Here is a 21,520-nt window from a genome sequence, read left to right on the forward strand (position 1 = left end):
GCTGTAATAACAGTATATCAAATTTTATTGTCTATCCAACAATAGTGATCCCTTATGGTTTGTCAAACAATATGCAACTATCACCAGTAGATGACACTAATCGATTCACTATTTAAATTCAGTTTGACAGTGATTTAAATAGTGCAGGTACATTAATGTGAGGGCATTTATTTAAGACATTGGATTGCAATTGATCCCATTCCAGACACAGCCTGCAAAATGGCTTATTTAGGGAAAGAACAGTCGTCCATACCGAGCCGCATCTTGCTGTAAAAAAACATCTTGCAGCATATGATTTTTCATGATAAAATAAATTACAGGAAAAATTAAGCGTGCACCTCTAAGCCTCATTTCATGACAATAATAACCGTGCTAACAGACTAAGACAACATGAGAAACATGAGGAATGTTGGCTAAAGGCATTTAAAGATAAAACCCGCTGTTCTCTGTGTTGCTCAGTCTCTTGCAGGATGGACGAAGGGCTCAAGCTGAGGTGTGTGAGGGCACAGAAGAGCTGTAAGAAAATCTAAGTAAACGTGGCCGAAGCGCCGACATTTCCTCACTGTGAGGTCATTTAAAAGATTTAAAAAGATGGAAGGGAATTAAAAATTAAAAAGAGGAAAAACAATACTGCTACAATCACAGTAATTACACTAATTACACAATGCTGCTGCTACAAACTCAGCAACGTTTTCACATATAAAAAAAAAAAAAGTCTATAAAAGCTGTGTGAAACATCTGCATATTCAAAATGACACAGCTAAGGAAGTGATTAAAACAGTGTTTTAAAAATGTACGGTGTGCACACACCATTTCATAACCAGTGTAATAGACCACCGCTGACTAAGAATTAATCACCGACTCTTCATCGTGCAGGAGGAAGGTCCAGTGTCGGCATTTCATGAATATCTTCACATGACGACACACAGACAGGACTGAGGTCGATGCGTTAAGTGCAAAGCTACACATTAAAGCAAAGTGATGATAAGAACACTTCATCCACCCCCGTTTGTGCTGGTGGAAGTTTGTCCAGTTTGCGTCTGAGGATCTTAAGAGGTGAGTTGGGGCAGGAGGGAGTGTGTGTGTGTGTGTGTGTGTGTGTGTGTGTGGGGAGAGGGGGCGGGAGCAAACTTAAAATCTTCCCTGCTTGGCGTCTCCGATGGCCCCCCAGACGTCAAAGACAAACTCATCAGGAAAGGCGAAGTCTCCGAGGGTCTCATCTAGCGCCATGGCGAATTCATCCGGGTTCTTCTTGTCCCGGCCGACCTCGACCATCGTGGCGGCTGTAGAGAGAGAGAGAGAGAGAAGAGTATTTCACTGAATGACTGGAGAGCTTTGACATACAGTCTGAGGTCACAGACAGAGCTAACTGAGGCCTTGAGTACTTGAACTGGATATCATCATCGACTCTAAATTAATATTAATGAAGCCACTCGAGACTAATTAGTATGCAAGATATCAGCTGCTTTCTTTAAGTCCCCCGACACAAAAATTAACAATCACTTAACATTACAAGTCTGCTGCAAAGAGTTAAGTAATTAACCTGCAGGTGATGTTATTAATAAACATTAAATATGACAAAATGAAGAGGCCAATCATCTCTCAGACATCTCAATGCTGGAGCATCGTCAGCAACTTCACAGTAAAGTGAGTGAAAAACGTACATACTTGTGATACTTGCTCGTGAATATTTTACACTCACCGAGTTCAGTGTCTCTGATGCCCATGTAGCTCTCCAGGAGGTCGTCCACTTTCTTCACTGCCTTCTCCTCGAATTCTGTTGGCTAGAAAAACACAAAACACCGTTTCAATTCCAGTTCCTCCATTTTGTTTGTATTTTGTTGCCGTGACGTTCTTGCACAGCACCTCCCACTATGTTGCAAATTAGGAGATCGGTCTGACTGCGATTTATTATATTATTCCAGATGTCATGGATGATGGGGGGGGGGAGCCACAGATGTGGCCGCATCTATACTCTGTCTGTGGCGATATCACTACATGGCCTGTGCATTGTCAGATATATTTGTTAAAATCATTGTGTGTGTGTGTTTTGTTCTTGTGTTAGTCATATCTGTGTATCTTCAACAGAAAGAGCCTTTGAGATTATGTCGGGAGCAAAAAAGGTCTTCATAAAAGTGTCTAAAGGGGGAAAAGCTCTCTTTCCCAGTGTATCACATCCACAACCCTTGTTGAGTTGTCCCAGGTCTGAGCAGCATTACCTAAAGACACTCACCTCGTCCTCTACAGTAGCTGGGCCCTTGGAGCGAAGTCTCAGAGTCCCCCTCCCTGTACCGATCTTGTTGTCACTGGAAGGTTTGGCGCCCTTTGACCTGGGCTCAAGCATTTCTGTCCGTCAGAAGAGAAACAACATCAGAGAAAGTTTTTTTTTTTTTTGCTGCAACAATACACTGAAGTTTTCCAGCTACGGATCACCACAAGTGAACATTAAAAACAAAAGACCGGTTATGGTTTCTACAAGCTATTCGTAGCTCTGAATGAAAAGCAGCGCTGTCTGTCTCACCGCAATGATCAGCAAAGGTATAATTTAGCCTTTTTAAAACACACATTCTAATGTTTTTTTGATCATGGAAATTATTGCGTAAATGCACAAAATGATCTCATGTGTCCTGGCTCACATGCTGAGACTCTGTCTGGATGTGTCTAAACCCTGACGGTGAACCCTGGTGCGGGTCACGTGTCGTGTGGCGATCTGCATCTCGTTTCTCACTCACCGAAGGCCTTCATCGGCTCCACCAGTTTGAGGGTGAAGGCCTTGTCTCTGGGCAGCTCTTTAAGCATGCGGGCGACCTCATAATGCCGCGTCCCCACGATGTTGTGTCCGTTGATGCACTCTACGTGGTCGCCCACGCAGATCACCTTCACCCCGTCCACGACGCTGCCCTCTTTGATACGCTGCCGCACAGAAGAAGTCGGTGACGGGGGATGATTAAAAGACAGCAAGTTCACGTCATACATTTATGAAAACACCACACAAAGAGAGGTTTGTTTGAAGCGCCACAAGTCAGAAATAGAGATCAAAACAAGAGGGCAAACAAACCAAGAGTGTGCGTGTGTATAAAATATTCGAGACGATACTTAAGGAGCCTACTGTGTTGTTATAAAAGATACAATATTTTACAAGGAACCCGTTCAATGCATCTTCTCTTATTTTATTTTGTTAACTTGAGCTACAAGCAGACCTGTTAAATGCCCCCTGACCTACATTTTGCTCCATAAACCTCTCAACAACAACAACAACAGTTCACAGCATCAGACGGTGTAAAAGAGATGTGACATAAAGCTGCATTAAGCTGCACTAAGCTGCACTATTCACGTTCTTAAGTTTAGATTACGATGTGGGAAGAGATGTAGTAGTTTCATTTTTCAAACATATTTGCCACCGTCTACAAAGACGCAGCATCTCTTGAAAAGTTCACATCGTACAACGGCATCACAACACTGACCCGAGGCTTTAGTGTGTCATAAACACCGTCAGCTGTAGTGCCGTTTCGGCATCACATGATGGCACATGTGAGCACCATGTTATGGTGGCGTAAGATGACTGAGACCAAATAAGCTCATTAGACCAGTCTGCATCAACAGAGGCTTAAATACCAAGCTGAATTATGATTTCAGCTAGGAAAGAAAGCTTGTAAACATCGTGCAAACAAGTCTATTTATCAACTGCTGTGACATCCACTATGAGGTAATTAAGAGCATCTTGAATCAAATATGATCAGAAAGTTCCTCTGAAGCAGGAAAGAAATCAGATCAGAAACAGGTTCAGTGCCAAGTAGGTTTTAGGGATTTGCGTTGGTATTTTGGTGCACAACAGTAAAAAAAAAAGTATAAGTAGAGATATGAAACAATACAATAAATATACAACAAAAATGCATCAATTATATCCGTTATTAAAATATAAAGAGCTTTACGGTGTTTAATCTAGTGTGTGTAATAAGTGTTTACTTATTAAACATGCACTTTATTTACTACTTTGTTTCTATAATGTATGTTATATCGTATGGGGTGAAACATTTAGATGATTATGTGATTAGTTAAACAACATAAGATTAATCAATGACCAGTTTGATAATAAATTCACCTTTTCTGTACATCGTTTTTTGTTTTTCTGTGGCTCACAACATTGTAAATTAATATTTTTGACGAAATGAGCAAACTGAAAACTTTACTTTTGGGCCCCGAAGTTTATGACGAGCAGTTGTCATTATTTAATTATGTATTTCAAATAAATTCATATTTGATTATCTGAAAAACAAATTGGTAGATTCATAATAAAAGTGATTGTTGCGTCCTCATATGGGTCAGTACCTACACAACCTACACTTTGAAATGACTTAGTTTAAACTAACGAACGCAGCTTAGAGCATAACCCTTGATGCCGCTTAATGTCTGATACTGAAACTTTAATTAATTTAAATTAATTCCCTTGTCTCATTCATGTGCGTTACATAAATTGACACCACAGTGAACTAAGAGGTGAGATAAACGTTGATGTTCAGGATGAGAAGCTCACTTCCTTCTTACCTTTATGAAAGCGTATCCTGCTCCGTTGTCGGTGATGGTGAGGCCCAGAGCATCTTCAGATTTATGAACCTCCACCTCCTTCCTGATCCCTTTAATGTGGGCGAAGATAAAATCCTCGAGGCCGATCTGGCCCCCCAGCAGCTTGTCCATGTCAATCTTGTGGGTGTTGAGGGTGCAGAACAGCATCTGTACACACACACACACACACACACACATAGATATAGTACATTACAAAATACATAGACTCCGAAAATACACACATTTGATCAGACAAAACAAAACAAAAAGTACTTAAAAAGTACTTTGATGATATAAAAGATTTCTGATAGGTACCGAATAGAATTTAAAAAAATTAAAAATGACTATTAATCATTTGTCTGCTGTGAAGGAACACTCCACTACATGTCTGCATCTTTAATATACAGCCAAAAAAAAAAGAACCCATTTTTAGTCACAACCTGAAAGCTGAGCCAGATATAAAAATAAAACAGTGCGAGTGTAGATGACAGAGCACTGCCACCGTCTTTATTGCAACAGCCGAGCTCTGCAGCTTAGCCCTCTACCACCACCACCACGGTGTCATCAGTGTGTGTTGCGTCTGTGTTCTGAGTCCTGAGCCTGTGATGAAGCTAACAGGGGGATGGGGGGGGGGGGGGGGGGGGACCTTTCCTTCCCCGTGTCAGAAATGTTGAAATCTGGCTTCACACCTTGTGGCTGCCGTGTGTTGGCAGGACAGATGGAGGGACATGTGGACACCGGCAACACGATACACAAGAGGCCTGATTTAAACGGAGACAGGACGGTGAAACCCAGGAGGAGGAGGAGGAGGAGGCTGGTGGATGTGAATCATTTAATACGCTGCGACTCTCCTAGACAGAAGCTTTTTAATAAGATCTACTTTCTTTTTTCTATTTACTCAGATAAACCTCCTCAGTTATGACCACATGCAACTTCTATTGTGGCATCAGAGTCTTAGTAGGCCTGTGAGAAACACGCCGCCAGAACTTAGCGTCAGACTTCCGGGTTGCATAGTAGGAAGGGATTTGACTACTACTGGTTCAGGAGGTTGACCTTTGTGTGCCAATCAGGCTCTGGCACCGAGGCCTGCCTCGTCTCCCCCCCGCCTCCCCCTCCCCCCTTTCTGTGTACCAACCGGCGCCGTTCACACGTTGGCTAACACGGCCTCATGCGTTGCCTTAGGTTACCAGACTATAAAAGAATGGGATTATAATGGAGGGAGGCCGCGACAGGAGGGTCAAAAGAGAAAAGGGAGTATGGAGGAGAAGAGCAGGCGATGGCTGAGGCGAGGGAGGGTGTACTGTAGCTGAATTGATGGCCCCTTTTCCATAACAGCCCCCCACCCCCCCCCCCCCTCAGGGCATTACCCAAGAGCGAGTGGGAGGAACAGCAGCGGACGCCTACACACCCGGTTACCAAGGCTGCCGACTGCATTAGAAGCTCTCAGCACTCCTCTCCTCCTGCTGCGCTCACAGTCACAGTGTGTTCACGCGACCGGGTGCAGCGAGAGGGTGCAGCGAGAGGGTGCAGCGAGAGGGTGCAGCGAGAGGGTGCAGCGAGAGGGTGCAGCGAGAGAGTGCAGCGAGAGGGTGCAGCGAGAGGGTGCAGCTATGCAGCTATAGAGGGTGCAGCTATGCAGCTATAAAGGGTGCAGCTATAGAGGGTGCTGCGAGAGAGGGTGCAGCGTCGCACACACTGCAGAGTGACCGCCTCTCTCTGTGTGTGTGTCTCTCTCTCTCTCTCTCTCTCTCCTCTGACCGAGTGACTTGCAACGTCAGACACTCCACACCTCCCACTGCCTGCGCCACACGGACCAGAACCTTGATAACCGCGTGGAGAAGGGCAAGTGAAAAAGGGAGAGGCGGCGCAATCTGTTCAACACCGCCCGAGACGGAGCCGCTCACGGGTCAACGTTCCTGAAAGAGGACAAAACAGACGAGGAGGGGGAGACTACTCACGCAAAATCTGATTTAAAAAGGGCTCGCCTGAAACAAAGAGTATCTCCATCAATGACAGAACAAATGCTTACGTTGTAATAATAATAATAATAATAATAATAATAATAATAATAGGCGTATCAGAGATAAACTCATGTTTCATGACATCTAAACAATTGAAAGACCCAACATCTATGAACATGCAAATATTCTACATTTGTCATAGAGACAACCCATACGAATACAATCATGGATGTTTTGTCCTGAGCTGAGCCTGAACACATTGTTCTTGACAAAAGATCCTTGATCCATTGATTATATTATATTGATATTAGCCGAGCGTGCAGCTTCAACCACAAACACTTTGAGTTGCACCTGCCGCCGTGCAGTACAGCTTTAATTCAGATTTTCATTTCGGTCTTTTTTTATACAAGTGGACACAAGATGTCCCCTTCTTCACTGTAACGTCCCATCTCAGTGGAGTGGGACTTTGAGCTTCAGGGGGAAAATGAGCAGTGGGCCTCACTCACATCACACAGCAAAAGGCCGCCTGTTCAATTAGTTGCTTATTCCTTCATTATCCGCTTAAGCGTAGCAGCCCTGCAGACGAGAATAATATTAACTTTCTGAAAGCTGCTGCTGTTCAATAACCCTCTGTTGTTTGTGTCTCACACACACTTTGGTCTCTCTCTCTCTCTCTCTCTCTCTCTCTCTCTCTCTCTCTCTCTCTCTCTCTCTCTCTCTCTCTCTCTCTCTCTCTCTCTCTCTCTCTCCTCTCTCTCTCTCTCTCTCTCTCTCCTCTCTCTCTCTCTCTCTCTCTCCTCTCTCTCTGCTCTCTCTCTCTCTCTCTCTCTCTTCTCTCTCTCTCTCTCTCTCGTGAGGCTGTTTGGTGACACCTGGACGCTGTTAAACATATGGATTGTCTATATTGTGATTTTATTATGTTGGGTTTTGTCTGTACACACGGCATCTATTGCTCCTCTGTCCACCAGGAACAGGGAACCCTCCTCTGCTGCTCTTCCTGAGGTTTCTTCCAGTTCTTCCCCGTTAAAAAGGGGGTTTGTTAAACCGACAAATACTTAAAAGGGAGTGTTCGGGTGTTTTAAAGTGGGCTTGTATGAGGTACTTATCCACAGTGAGTGGCAAAACCCTATAAGAAAGGAACACCTAAAATAATGAATACCAGTGTAAGTGTACGCTATATTTAGAATAGTGTCAGATGAGGGAACTGAACTGAAACTAATCTACACTGTTTAGTCAGCGGAGTTTGTGGCTTTGAAGAGAGCACATGGGCAAACAAAGTCCCCCAGTTCTAAAAATAAATTGCAATTCAAAGAAATTAGATATAAAGCAGATACTGTACAAGTAAAAGAACATCTGCTGACTCTCTACAAATGTCCACCCCGTACTCTCGACAAAGATCACTTCTCCTGCCCGTGTTTGATTAAAGATAAGACAAACACGGCCTCGTAATGGATCTGCCTCTAAATGATGTCCTAAAAGTAGAGTTGACTCTGGAAACCGGTTTCCTTGGACGTCCATTCACAGCCTCTTCAACAGATCTTTTAAAAGGCAGAAGATGGATTGGAAGGATTAAACTATCATGCTAACAGTGGAATAATGACTTCCCATTTCCTTTCTTCATCCATTACCTTCTGCGTCAGGTGTTTTTAGTAGCGAACAGAGAATGCTGATGGAAGCTGTGTGTATAGGATATCACATTCATCAGCGTTTAACACAGTGTAATCATTTACTTAACTGCGGATGTGAGATTCTTCAGAATGACAACTGAGTTCATTATGAAAAGCCCGTCTGAGTCTGAAAGACTCAACTAACGATAATCAGATTAATAAATCGGATTTAGAGCTAATGGGATCACATCAATTCACAGTGATGAAAGACAAACTGATGTTCACCGCTACAGAGCAGCACATACTAAATGTAATATGAAGAGGAAAAAATGTAAGCAAAAACAAACAAAACCATTGCATCAAACAAAGCAGAAGAGAACTGTTTGAACTTAGTTCAGAGGGCGTGAGTTTTCTATGAAACAGCATTAAACTACTTTGATGCACCAAATAGTATCGCAGCCAAGTTGAACTTTTTGATTAATTAATAGACAGATTTCTGATTCTTTCATTTTATTAAAGTGGCATTTAAAAAAGCAACACATTGTGAAAATGCTACGAACTGTGAGCTTTAGTCAGGAAGCTAAGCTTCTTTTAACCTTTAATCTATTATTTATAAAGGTTATACATCTCTACAGTTTAATTAAAAAGGCATACTTTGACTGGAACACTGTGCGGATACTTGAGACAGAAAGGTGTGCTGCAGGTATAGCTTGTATCAAAATGTAATGAATATTATGTGTACTCCACATTGGGAGAAAACCGTTCTAATCTGTAGATTTGAACACTGGTTCAGCCTGAGGTGAAGCTAAGTGTGAAAAGTAACCAGAACCAGGTCAGGTTTATCAGACTGAACTTCCTGAAGATAAGCAGAATGACTTCAGTAAACCTGGTTTAACTGGTGATCTTGCTTTCTGAACGCAAGAAGAAAGCAGTGAAATCCATGAGAATGGAACCACAGATTAATAAATGTGTTGATAAAATAACACATGTAGCTCTCTGGAAGACTATTGAACAATGAAGGGGGGGGGAGGGCTGTGTGGCTCTCTCTGATACGTCACCACATCAGTATCAGACGTGTAATAACAACAAATACTGTCTTATTTTATCCGTGGCCGTTTTTGTCTCCACAGTCGCATCGATGCTCGGAGAGAACGATGGAAACTTAAACCTCTGAAGAAACCTGCTGCTGCTGCTGTTCTTCTACAGGCTCAGCTGCCTCGTCAGCGCTTTCTTCTGCATCGGGAAACAACCACTTAAATGGTCATAAACCCAGATCCAGGCCAGACCTGGGGCTGAAACGTGTAATGAAACACAATTACCAAGCACAATTAACCACATGCTGGAATCATGCTGAGGGATCATCTCAGAACGTGCTATTAGCCACTAATACGATATCACTGCGCCGCTTTACAACGCTAGGAAATAATGGTGGTTTTAACGGGTCAAGAACATACGATAAACGATTAGAGTGAAAACAAAAGATGCGTTTAGAAAATGATATTTCTTTCAACAATAGAATAGAATATATTCAGGAAACTATAGCTTTCCTTTTTAAAACAATAAAACAATCCCACGAGAAAAACACATGTTAAAATGAAGCTACGTCTTGAAAGTGGTTCCAGTTTTTCTGACGTGACGATTAGCTGCTTTTCTTGGTTGAAAAATATAAATCTCCTTACAATCGAACATAAATTTGATTCATAAGTAATGTAGCTACATGCAGTGATACACACTCAGCGGCCTCTTTATTAGGTACACCTGGGAAATCCGCCATCAATTCTACCCTTACCTAATGTTCAGCTTTGTCAGAGAGTTATTCATTGAACTACACGTTTGTTTCCGTCACAAGACCGCAGCCCGGACATTCAAACTGTAGGCAAATGGCCGAGTTTGCGGCGAGCAGGTGGACAAGAAGCAAAGTCACGGTGAGAGCCACACCTCAAACGCTGCAGCTGTAGAGACAATAAGCAGACTTTGACCAGAGCCGAGTGAGCACATGAAGAGACTCTTCATCGAAGCACTGTTCCACTACACTCACGTCTTGCCGGCTGAGATAACATAATAAATGCTCTGTTAAGCCTTTACTTTTAGATTATCGGCCGTTATCTCACTCAGATAAACTCCTCTCCATCACTATTATCGTTTCTGTTTTTATCATGTAAAGTGCCTTGGAGCACCTTTTAAAGCGCTATACAAATACAATGTATGATTACTACATGAAGTTACTGACTCATAAGGAACAACTATAGATGCTCACAGTGAACCCAGACAGGCTTGAATGCGATGTGATGTCTGTTTGGAAAGAAACGTGTCAACTATTAGAGGCAATGAGCAGAGGAAGACAACACTATTGTTCATTACATAATTCATATCAGTTCTCAGCCAAGCACTCAAGTAACCTCAGAGCCTCTGGTTTACAAAGCAATCGTTTCTGGTGGCTCCTCCATGAGCGACTATTTTGTTCTGCGGTTAACTTTAGTGCATAATTCAAGATAGAGCCGTTCCTCACAGGGTGTAAATGATTTGCGTTTGCACTGCAGACATCTTAAGATATTAAGAAGAGACGTTTTCCATTATTATTAAGGCAACAACTGTCAATTTATTTCACTAAACTTGCACAAGTGTTTTCATTTAGAAACCAAGAAGAAGTGCTGGGCGATACGGCCAAAATCATCTCTCACAATACGAGTAATTTCATATCTGGATAATATGTTTACGGGTAGTTCAATAAATAAACTGTATTTGAAATAACCGCATGGTAAAGCCTGGATTAAATACTTGACAAATGAAAAAGTATTTTCTCATTTAAGTAACTGTCAAGTGAAATTATAGAGAAAAAATGAATATTTCCAGCTGTACACTCACTATGTTTACATGCATGCACACAAATACATAGTAATCAGATCAAGACAATCGTTTTTTTTTCATCTTTCACTTGCATTCAGAATTTTCGGAGAAATTTGAGCTGTTATGTGCTTGTTAATATCAATTGAGACAACATAATTGTGTATCAAGATACAAGATATACGATTTCATCACGATAAGGTTCCATTGAAAGACGATCACTTATAGTATTGAGTTATAGCCCAGCCGACCAAGAAGCACGGCTGTGTAACATCAGAGCGAAAAGGCTTTGATTACGGTTGTGTAAGAATTGCCTCCAGGCATTTTCAAGAAAATGAATCCGGAAGAGTGCGAGGAATTGAAATAAATACTAATTATTTAAACTCTTCAGGCTTTAAAGTCATCGGACACGGCTGATAACTTTTGTCCTGTGAGACAGACTTCCCGTCGAGGCAGCAGAGAGAGGTTTGGCGGCGTTCATGGAGGCAGAGCGGCTCCTGCACGGGTCCTCTGGGGACGCCTGTGGTCGTTACTGGGACAAGTTATCTGGTTCGATTTGAGGCGATGCCCGCTGAGCCGGAAGTGAGGGACTTCCTGTGGTAAAAATCTGTGGAGTCCAACGACTCACGCTCCATCTGTCTGTCTGTCTGCATCGGTCTTTGTCTTTGTCTAACTATCTATGCCAAATGTCTGAATAGGCCAGTATCATCGGTGTTTCGACACCAATGTGACATAACTGCTTAACGGGACAGACTGACGTGTTGAAATTCAGGTTGTTATTTTTCCATTTTTACCTGCTTGGCAAGCTTTGAGGCATTATTTCAGCAGGGAACTTGTTTTGGATCCTGATGTGGCAAATACAAAAACAAACACTGATGTGATTCTTCACTGATCCCGGTACTGTCGATCCTCACACGTTCCCCCTCTCTTTCAGGTTTTCCAACACAAGCTGCTGGGAATCAGATAAAACCCCAAATCTCTTTGGCTCCGCTTCAGTACTTGTTGTTAGGAAAAGCCACAGGCAGTTGCTGCACTAAAACAAGTCCGGACAGATGAAGAACAGTCCTAATGAGTGTTATTGATAGACATGATGGAACAAATACCCAAAGAAAACCATATATGTGAAGTCCTGTATGTTGTGCTTCACCAATGCCACAGAGACAAATTCCTTTCCAATTATTGGACCCGTTGAATGAAGCGTCTGTATCTCTGAGCTTCAAGAGGGGGAGGAAGTTCCTGTCTGCGGCTCTCACCGCACACACAGGGCTGATAACAGGCGGCTCCGCCGGCCTATCTAGTCATATTTCAGGCTGACAAAAGCCAAACATGCCATTCACACTTTCCTTTGAAAAGAGGAGCGTAAGCAGTCTGGAGCTTAGAGGGAGGACACGGAACCTGCTTTTTGTTTTCAAGACCTCTTCGTCAGACATGTAGCTTTTGTTTTTCAGTGACGTGTTGAAGCTGAGTGAACAACCTGTATCTAGAAATCGAGGTAATTTGTGAAGTTTCTAGTGACTTCATAGTCAAGATAAGACACCAATCTATCTCAGTCCTACAGGGTTGAAGGTGTGCAGGCTGGCAGGGCGTGCCTTTACAAACATCAACGAGCTGTGACACAACGCAATCAAAGTTGACTTTTAATGGCCACCACGGGTGGCCAAACTCTATGAAAAACCTTTACTGCCAGTATTCATCTATGCGGTGGTGTATTAACGATTCTTTACTGAAGCAAAAAAAAGCATTACCAACCACACTGCAGAAAATACTCCACAATAAGTCAAAGTATTGTAAAATGTACGTATGTAGAAATAGTTAAGTATTATCAGCAAAATGTACTTAAGGATGGCTCCTGTAACTTATATATTATTAAATATGTAATTATTAGATTGATGACACTGATGCATCAATTAGTGAGCAGCATTTTGCTTGTACTGGTTGAGATCGAGCTAGTTTTATTTACTTTATACACAGTATACAGTCCAGTGTTTCCCAATTTAGGGAAAACGGTCACAAGTTAAGTCTGAGGAGTAATGATGAGATTCATTTCAAAGGGTAGGAAAGAAAAATGTAATATTTAAATAACTGATAATTTGCTCTTCTTGGGCCTCAAACATCTATCTATCTGAAATCATTTGTGGTTTAAAGGGCAAATGTTATATTTAGTGGAACTGCTGATAATTTCTAGACCTCTGAAAAGGGACAAGGGGCCCCAATGCTTGGGCCCCTTGTCCCTTTGGAGTTTGTTTATAAGAGGTCAACCTTTAACACTGGATTGTATTAATCCTATCATAATATCATGAGGCTACCTTAATCTGAAAAGATTGTCACAAATGTCAAATAAATGTAGTGGGATAATAAAAAAAAAAGTATAATATTTTCCCATGCAATATAGCTAGGAATAAATGCTAAAATAAGCAAAGTACAAGTACCTCAAAATTGTACGTGAGTTTAGTTTTTGGAGCATATATAAACAAGAGTATCTGTTGTGCATTACTTCGAGTTAAACCCTTGAACGCAGCACTAAATCACGTGTCGCCCCTCCTGTAGCTACAGGTGAGCTCTGACTTACCTCAGGCGGACTGATATTAAACGCTTCGGCTATCTTCGTGTACAACTCCTTCACGTTGGAGAAGCCCTCGATCCTGCCGGTGGGGCTTCCGTGCGCCAGCTGCGTGTGGAACACCAACTTGGGCCGCAGGTTGGCAGGTGGAGGCGGCAGTCCCGCTCCGTTCACGGCGGTTTTAGCCACGCTCCCGGTGGCACCTGCGTGTCCGCCGCCGACCTCCTCGTTCTCCACCAGATGCTCCTTCGTCGACTTGTTTTTCTTCCTCCATGGTCCCAACGGCATTTTTAGTTTGTTGTTGTTTGCTTTTGTTTTTCAAAAAAAAAAAGCAGTTAGAGCATTGAAGTAGCCAACCTGTTGAGTTCCAAACCCAACGTTCGCGTTCTCTTTATTTACTTCCTTCTTTGCGTCCGAAGCTTTTTTCCTCAACGTCTTCTTTCCTTCCGCGACACACTTCTCCTTTTCATCACCTGCCCCACAGCGTAGATTAGTTCTTCTTCGACAAGAGGCTCGGCCCTCGCCCGCGGTGTAAATGGTGCGAATATTCAACAGGTAGGTTAGTGGTGAGTGCGGGATCAACTCTGACACAACCTGCTGGCTGCTCCTGTCCGCGGCTAACAATAGCTCCTCTGTCTATCCGCGGGACGCAGGCGCAGTGGGACGAACCCGGGCTCTGTCCCAGTGCACCTGTACTCACTTAGAAAACATTACTCAGGTGTTTTTTAAACTCCATACATGCTCCATACATATATTTATATATATATAAGCAACAAAAGGCAACAAAAGTTAACATTTTGTAAAAATGTAAAAATACTAGATATGCCCCATTATTTATTTATTTGTATATATATATAATGGGACATTCTACATATCTAGTATTTTCTACATTTGTTGCTTTAAGTATATTTGTATGCTAAAACGTTGGTACTTTTACTTAAATAAGCTTTTAATTGCAGGATTTGTAACAGAGTATATACTGTGGTATTGCGACTTTTAATTACGTATACATACTTCTTCGAAACCAGCTGCACACAGAAAAAAACAGTTTTTGGGGTAAAAACAAAATTACATAAGTCCATTGGAGAAGCTACAAATTAGACCAGTGGTGGAAGAAGTATTCAGATACTAAAAGTACTACCACTCTCTGAAAATACTCAAATTCCTTATTTGATTAAAATTCTGTAAGTATTATAAACTTAATTTACTTAAAGTATCAAAGGGAAAAAACTGCATTAAAGCGTATGTTGCATCTTTCTGCTGTAGATGTTTGGGGTTGTACTTTATATACTGTTGGTAAGTTTTTAATCCACAGCAACGCATCATATTCTATATAATCATCATATGTTTGTGTTGCTGCCCTGTGAGAAACACCTATCTTTTTATCTTTTTATCATGAGCTCAGAAAAACAGCCCTGTTTTCAGCTTTGTGACGATGCATTTTACAAGTAAAATCATTTGAGGCAATTTCCAAACTTTATCAGGCTCCCTTTGGATTTTCAAAAGTTTTCTAAAACATTGTTCACACATACAGTAGTACAGACTTTGATGTCATGTGATTTTCGAGATAAAGGAGTTCGTAATAAGGGGAATCAGTTTTCCCAACGTCCCCCTGAACAGTGAAGAGTGCGATAGCTCAGCATATAAGAACTAATGAAACATGTCACTGAATTATTGTAAACAGAAAGGTGTGGAAACTGATATTCAGTCAATTCAGATATTTAATGATATACATGTTTTTCTTCTCTCCTTAAAAACACCATCCTTTCATTTTAGATAACACAATATAAAGCCATAAAGATTCCCTTTTGGCTCACATTGAGGAGGAGCAGGTGTGTTTACCCTCCACCCTCCCTGGATAACAGTGACTCAGCCTCTGCACACGTCTCTCACACACACGTTTATGTGCATGTAATTAATTATAGTGACATTTAGTACAAATCTTTGCTCGCAACAATGTGTGCACCCAGGGGTCTCCATCCTTTTTTCTCCTTCCATAAAATATATATTTATTTTTAAAGCTACAGATAGATGCAAACAATTTTTACTTATTTGTGGTATTAAATGAAAAGATGTATGTAATGTTATAGCCATGTAATAGCAGCTTGTATTTGGCTTTCAGCTTTAATCTCATGAGTACAGATGTCAGCAGCTAAGTGGCCCCCTCTGTCCAACAAGGTCCCCCCCCCCCCCGCCCCGCCCCGCCTCTGTGGGCCCCTGAAGCCAGGAGCCGCCATGACGAGTGATGTGGCGTCCCCTGGTGGGACAGTAAAGGCGTCTGTGTTGGCAGCTGATAGCCAGCAGCTGAGACCAGGCAGCTATATTTACACACTCATAGTTTTGCCATTAGTAAGCATTAAATTCAGTCGACGTATTTTTAATTGCACATCAGAAAAATTACTGTATATGTTTTACAACGACAAAATATTCACATTTGACTACTAAAATATCAGTCTGAGGAACCTTTTCCTGGGACTCTCTGTGTGCGCTATTGCTCTATGCAGAATGTCCGCTGACTATAAATAGGCCGAGGCTGCATTAACTGTTTTAAAGGGATTATTGTTAATACACTTTATATTTAATGGAGGAAGATTCGTCACATGCCTCCCCGTAACTGAAACAGCTCGAGACCACTTCATGTGGAAATATTTATTTTAAAATTCAAGTTCAATATCTTCACATGTACGTTTCTAAAATGCACGCATGACGATCCAGTTCATTCAAACTCTTTCCTCTTGAACAAACTGTACAAAGGTTTTTAAGACAGCCTCCAAACCGAGGCTTGTCTCTCTACATGATCAAATAAACACTAAACTTTTTTTAAACACTTTTTTTTGGCAACTGTAGACTCACTCACTACCAAACATTTCCAACAAACAAAAAGATAAAGTGATTGTGGCAAAGACCCACAGACATGAAATGTTTTTTCTTTCAGATATCCACAACCCAGACAGTCTTACACGTATATATCTACTTGGCAGCATGCATGGTATTTATAAAAAACACCACATAGCTCAAAAATAGAAATTGCACATTCGTTGTAGGGGTCCATCTGTGATGTGTCAGAGCCGTCGTTGTGTGTGCGTGTGTGTGTGTGTGTGCGTGTGTGTTTGTGTGAGTGTGTTAGGTAACGAGGGCAGGCGCGATCATGCGGTTATCTCCCCTCGTTCAGTGTCCTCGTGTCCTTCGTCCTAAGCAGGTAAATGCCGTTTCAGGACGTCCTTGGCATTGCCGGGCAACGCCTCAGGAAAGTTAACGTCAAACTCCACCACCAGGTCTCCTCTCTGCTCGGGGTTCTTGGGTAAGGGGAGGCCCTGTCCTGCGACAGTCTTTCTCATGCCAGGCTTGACGACATCCGTGATCTTCATGTTGCACGTCTGCCCGTCTATCGTTGACACGGTGACCGAGCATCCGCACAACGACTGAGAAAGACAGGAACATGGAGGTCAGCGTGAGACTAACACATGGATCTGTTCATTGGCTGAGATTACATGTATACAGATGTAAGCTAGTGCTGGGGAATATTGTTGAAATGAAGATAATATTAGTAGGATATGTTCTGATATCAATAGATTGCACACTGTAGCAAATGTGCACAATGTCCCTCATCCTATCATCACCCTGATAAAGCAGCTGACTATGAGACATTGACATCAATGTGCTGAATAAAAGCGTCAGTAGTTGTGTTAGTTTTATTAACAGCTTGCTGCTAATCATTACCAGACAACATTTGCTGTATGACGACGGGAAATGTTCATGTCACCGCGATACAATTCAGCTGAAAGTTGATGAAGGATGGAAACACTTTTGCCTTATAATGCAAAAATCATTTCACACTATTGGCAGATGTTTTGGGACAATAGTGACAAATGACAGTTCAAATCACAAAATCCCAATAATATATTGGCCGATATATGTTTGGTTTTTTTACATAAAGAAGAATCTCTGAATTTCTCTATGGTGTCAGTTTCTAAATGGCCTCAAACATATCTTTGGTGTTTTTATATCGCAATTTCTTTTGTTGCTTATCAGCAAATATTTAAGTCGACACAATATACAGTATCTGTGATAAGCTAATATTGTAGACAGTGTGCAGGTTGCTCTAAGTGTTACAAAATGGCTTCCTCAACTGACCTTCTGAGTATCTACAGCTTTAAATACTCTTGTAGCTCGAGCTTCTTGGTTAACAGTAAGTAATGGACCATTATAACAGATTTCTGTTTGGAAATGACCCAAATCCACCACAGTGTTTGCTATATTGTTATTTGCAGACCTGCACAGGACCCTAGATATTTGAACATTGAGTACATTACACAACTAATTTCACTAAAAAGTGCTTTACCAGAACTTCTAACTGCTATAGACCACACCAACAGTCTTCATTAGTGGATGCAGTTTGCTCAGTTACCATCACCTGATAACAGGTGGTTGTCATCTCTCTGTTCAAAGACTGCCTTTGATGTTGGACTTAAACAACCTCAGTTTTTTTCTCTTTTCTTGTCTTTCAGATCAAGACTGTGAGATGCTTCTTCCACAGTTCTAGAAACAGCTAGTAAGTGGTCCTTGGGATAACATTATTTTGATCAAACTACCGTCCAGAATGCAACTTTCATGCAGATATACAACTATTCTATTTGATTATAGTCCCAAACATGTTTTAGGAAACATTTAAGGTGAACGCTGCTGTTTGCATAGATCGGTCACATGCTCAGAGATGAAGCAGTGAGATCTCAGAGTGTTGAAGAGAGTGGGAGGAACCACATAAGTACATCTTGCAATGTGTGCACGTGGGTGGCCGCCGCCTCCCTGTGATACAGCTCCTATTCCTCAATGTTCATCAAGATTGCATAAGTGCGCAGCAAAAAGTGCGTGTGTGTGTAGTTCAGTACTATGCTCATTCAGGACACCTGTACTTTCCAGGGAAAAACAACTTTTGAGGGAGACTCCCACAGCTTTTGCATTGTGACCAGGCTTTTTCTTTTTGAGCATCAGAGCTTTAAAGCAGCACTCGAAAAGTAAATATGAGCTTTTTCTGAATCTCCCCTGCGTGTGACTAATCCATCTATCAGACTCTATTAATACTACAACACTCAGTCATAAGTGGGTGCAAAAATAGAAAACGCCTCACCTGTCGTAAGCTCACGCGCACAGGATACACAATGTTCGAGCCCTCCCGCCTAAAGTGAGGGTGAGGCTTGTCCTTGATGACGAAAACAATGTCCGCAGGAATGGTATTGGGGGACTCGTCTCCCTCCCGCGGGAACGTGATCTTGGTTCCCTCTTTCCAGCCCCGCTTGATCTCGATAGTGAGTATCTTATCCTCATTGCGCATGGTCCTGCCATCCGGATTTAGCCTTTTGCGAGAGATTTTCAACCTCTTGGTGCAGCCGTGGAAGACCTCCTCCAGGGAGACCCTCAGTTCGTGGATGATGGCCGGGTCCTGCTTCCGGCGCTGCGGCCCTCCGGGGCCGACGTGCCCGTCCCGAGGGAAACCGTTCATGTTGAAGTTGGTGAAGGAGCCGAAGGGGTCGTTTCCGTCCACCTCCATGTCGTCGTCGTCTCGGCCGTTGGCTTTACGCCCGAAGAACATGTCGAAGGGGTTCGAACCCCCGAAGAAAGTGGCAAAGGTGGCGTGAGGGTCCCCATGGAAGGTGTAGGTGTTGCCTGGCCCTTCACCGGAGGGAACACTTCCTCCCTTGAGACCTGTTGGGGGAATGATATGAAGATCAGTCATCCTAACATTGACACTGAGCACTCGCTTTATGCCACGAGTGATGACTTTACTTTGACAATCCTATCCACCAGATATCAGGCCCAATACTGACCTCACCTAGTACTGACCATGAAATGACCAATCCACATTAAATACTAGAGTTTTAACTGTTATCTGATTAGTCGCTCAACAGTACTGTTTTGGTTCCAGCTTTTCAAATGTGAGCGTCTGCTCCTTATCCTCGTCTTAACCTTACTGAGAACTGAACATGTTCGGGTGTTTGAGCGTTGGTCAGACAAAACAACACTTTTGAAGATGTCACCTTGGGCCTCGAGGAAATCGTGATGGAAATTCTTCACTATTTTCTGATGTGTTAGAGGCCAAACGATAAACCAATTCAACCAAAATACACAGCAGATTAATTGTTTAAAAAGAATAATGGTTAGTTGCCGCTCTACAGTTTATTTATCATTGTCTAGACAGCCCACTGTGTCAGTTTTCAGTACCATCCCAATCCTTAGCGTCATGTTGCCAAAGATTATCTTGATGAGTTCCACAAAGTGTAACAAACAGATTTAAAATTTAGCAAAAAGAGAGCTCTGATTTCAAACCGGTGTATTGGTCGATAGCCTGAGTTGATATCAGACTCTGTCTCTGTTTGAAAAATACTGCTTTGGATTTTGGACGATGACGAGTACTGATCCGACTCTGACTTAAACACTGCTTTCGTAACTTTGTAAAACAAAATGTAACAAATAAAAGCATAGATATAAATGTACTGAATTGTTATTTACTAAAATAATGGTATCCGATGCCAGATCGGCCCATTATAACCGATACCTCATGAAGATATTACATTTTTGGAGATGTTACAGTAGATCATCTACTCAGACGATGGGTTTGTCCAATAGCAATGTTAGAGAACTTTCATTTTATTACAAAAAAACACATGTTTGTTGCATTGCTTGAGGGAGCCTTTAGAGGAGCCTTTTCTAGATCTATTAGCAAAGATGTGCATGCTTTACACCTAGTTTTACTCATACTGGCCCTTTCTGAAGATGTTCAGCACATTTGTTACATTAAATGGTAAAAATAAGGTCATCTTAGGATACTCCCTTTAATTTTTAATTTGTAGATGGATGTCTTTTTTTCCTTTCTCAACATGCTTCCCATCCATAACCATCTGTTCAGATACTACATTGTAGGTACGACACACTCTACATAAAGACTGTGATGGAATTACAAATTTGTATTTCTTTATATTACAACACATGTTTAAGAATACCTGTGGTGGAATTGATGACAGGCCTTTATTTGTCTTATAACAGAAGCTTATAACTACAGATATGGTGTCATAGCTAATCCTCATCATAAAATACACAGAACTGTAGGCCTGTGATCTGCTGAACAGCTGTTTTCTAAAACGGTTGGTCACACTGTTTGACTTGAATTAAAGCCAGCTGTGTTTAACGTCCAACCATCCAGGCTTTATAACGGGTTTATAACGGTATATTAACGGTGAATTAAAAACCGTCACGCAAGGTTATGCAATGTAATTCAATGCAATAAAAAAATAATTACCTTCTTCTCCATACTGATCATAAACTTCTCTTTTCTTCGGATCACTGAGGACTTCATATGCCTCAGCGATTTCCTTAAATTTGTCCTCGGCGGCTGCAGACTTGTTTTTGTCGGGGTGCCATTTCAACGCTTGTTTTCTGTAAGCTTTCTTAATATCCTCGTCCGTGGCTCCTTTAGAGATACCCAACGTCTTATAATAATCTTTGCCCATTTTTCACGTATCCCCCTAATGATAAAGAATTAAAAAAAAGAAAGAAAGAAGGAGACGAGCTCAATGAGAGGAGCTGGTGGACTGGGCTGATGCTCGACGGGTGGGTTGGTCACCGGAGTGAAGCCGCCTCAGTCTGGACTAAGAAACAATAAGAAGCCACAGACGGATACACAGTGCCGGATGAAAACCATTTAGAGGCTGTTAGTCAACGACGTGGACCTTCTGCTATTTATCCGGGACTGGATGACCCTCTTTAAATAGCCACAGCTCCCACCTCCCCTGCATTCACAGCGCCAACGTCAAGCTGAACACAAGAACTGATTCTGGATCCGGTGAGCAGAGACCCGGTGCCGGCTGCTCCGTCATGATGAGCTGTCAGTGGAATGAATGTGCCTTCAGGCAAGGCAGGGTTATAGATCAGAATGCACTCCAATAAATGACCATCACCTCTGGTTCATGGCCTGATTAGCCTGCTTCCTG

General features: G+C 42.1%; 2 protein-coding genes across 2 annotated transcripts; both read right to left on the reverse strand.

Annotated features, from left to right (window-relative positions):
• Positions 1-31: 31 nt before the first annotated feature.
• On the reverse strand, positions 32-14,152 carry gipc2 (GIPC PDZ domain containing family, member 2). The gene is made up of 7 exons (XM_079173152.1): positions 13,935-14,152; positions 13,545-13,843; positions 4,546-4,731; positions 2,733-2,913; positions 2,234-2,346; positions 1,703-1,784; positions 32-1,283 (listed from the first exon to the last, which is right to left on the reverse strand). Exons 2-7 carry the CDS (start codon positions 13,821-13,823, stop codon positions 1,132-1,134), a joined length of 993 nt encoding a protein of 330 aa, XP_079029278.1. The 5' UTR covers positions 13,824-13,843; positions 13,935-14,152; the 3' UTR covers positions 32-1,131.
• A 2,026-nt stretch (positions 14,153-16,178) lies between these two features.
• On the reverse strand, positions 16,179-21,258 carry dnajb4 (DnaJ heat shock protein family (Hsp40) member B4). Its single transcript, XM_079173543.1, has 3 exons — positions 20,830-21,258; positions 18,664-19,238; positions 16,179-16,957 (listed from the first exon to the last, which is right to left on the reverse strand). Exons 1-3 carry the CDS (start codon positions 21,038-21,040, stop codon positions 16,727-16,729), a joined length of 1,017 nt encoding a protein of 338 aa, XP_079029669.1. The 5' UTR covers positions 21,041-21,258; the 3' UTR covers positions 16,179-16,726.
• Between the last annotated feature and the right edge of the window lie 262 nt (positions 21,259-21,520).

This window comes from Pholis gunnellus (genome assembly GCF_910591455.1).
Source record: "Pholis gunnellus genome assembly, chromosome: 14".
Classification (NCBI taxonomy): domain Eukaryota; kingdom Metazoa; phylum Chordata; class Actinopteri; order Perciformes; family Pholidae; genus Pholis; species Pholis gunnellus.

Bases quoted from the DNA above. Each gene is read 5' to 3' on its own strand.
- gipc2 (XM_079173152.1), bottom strand. From the start codon at position 13,823: ATGCCGTTGGGACCATGGAGGAAGAAAAACAAGTCGACGAAGGAGCAT. The intron at 4,732-13,544 runs GTAAGTCAGAGC...GTGTGTGTACAG, and splicing joins TTAATATCAGTCCGCCTGAG to ATGCTGTTCTGCACCCTCAA. The intron at 1,785-2,233 runs GTGAGTGTCTTT...GTGTTTTTCTAG, and splicing joins CAGCTACTGTAGAGGACGAG to CCAACAGAATTCGAGGAGAA.
- dnajb4 (XM_079173543.1), bottom strand. From the start codon at position 21,040: ATGGGCAAAGATTATTATAAGACGTTGGGTATCTCTAAAGGAGCCACG. The intron at 19,239-20,829 runs GTAATTATTTTT...TTCCCCCAACAG, and splicing joins TGATCAGTATGGAGAAGAAG to GTCTCAAGGGAGGAAGTGTT. The intron at 16,958-18,663 runs GTGAGGCGTTTT...TGTCTTTCTCAG, and splicing joins TGCGCGTGAGCTTACGACAG to TCGTTGTGCGGATGCTCGGT.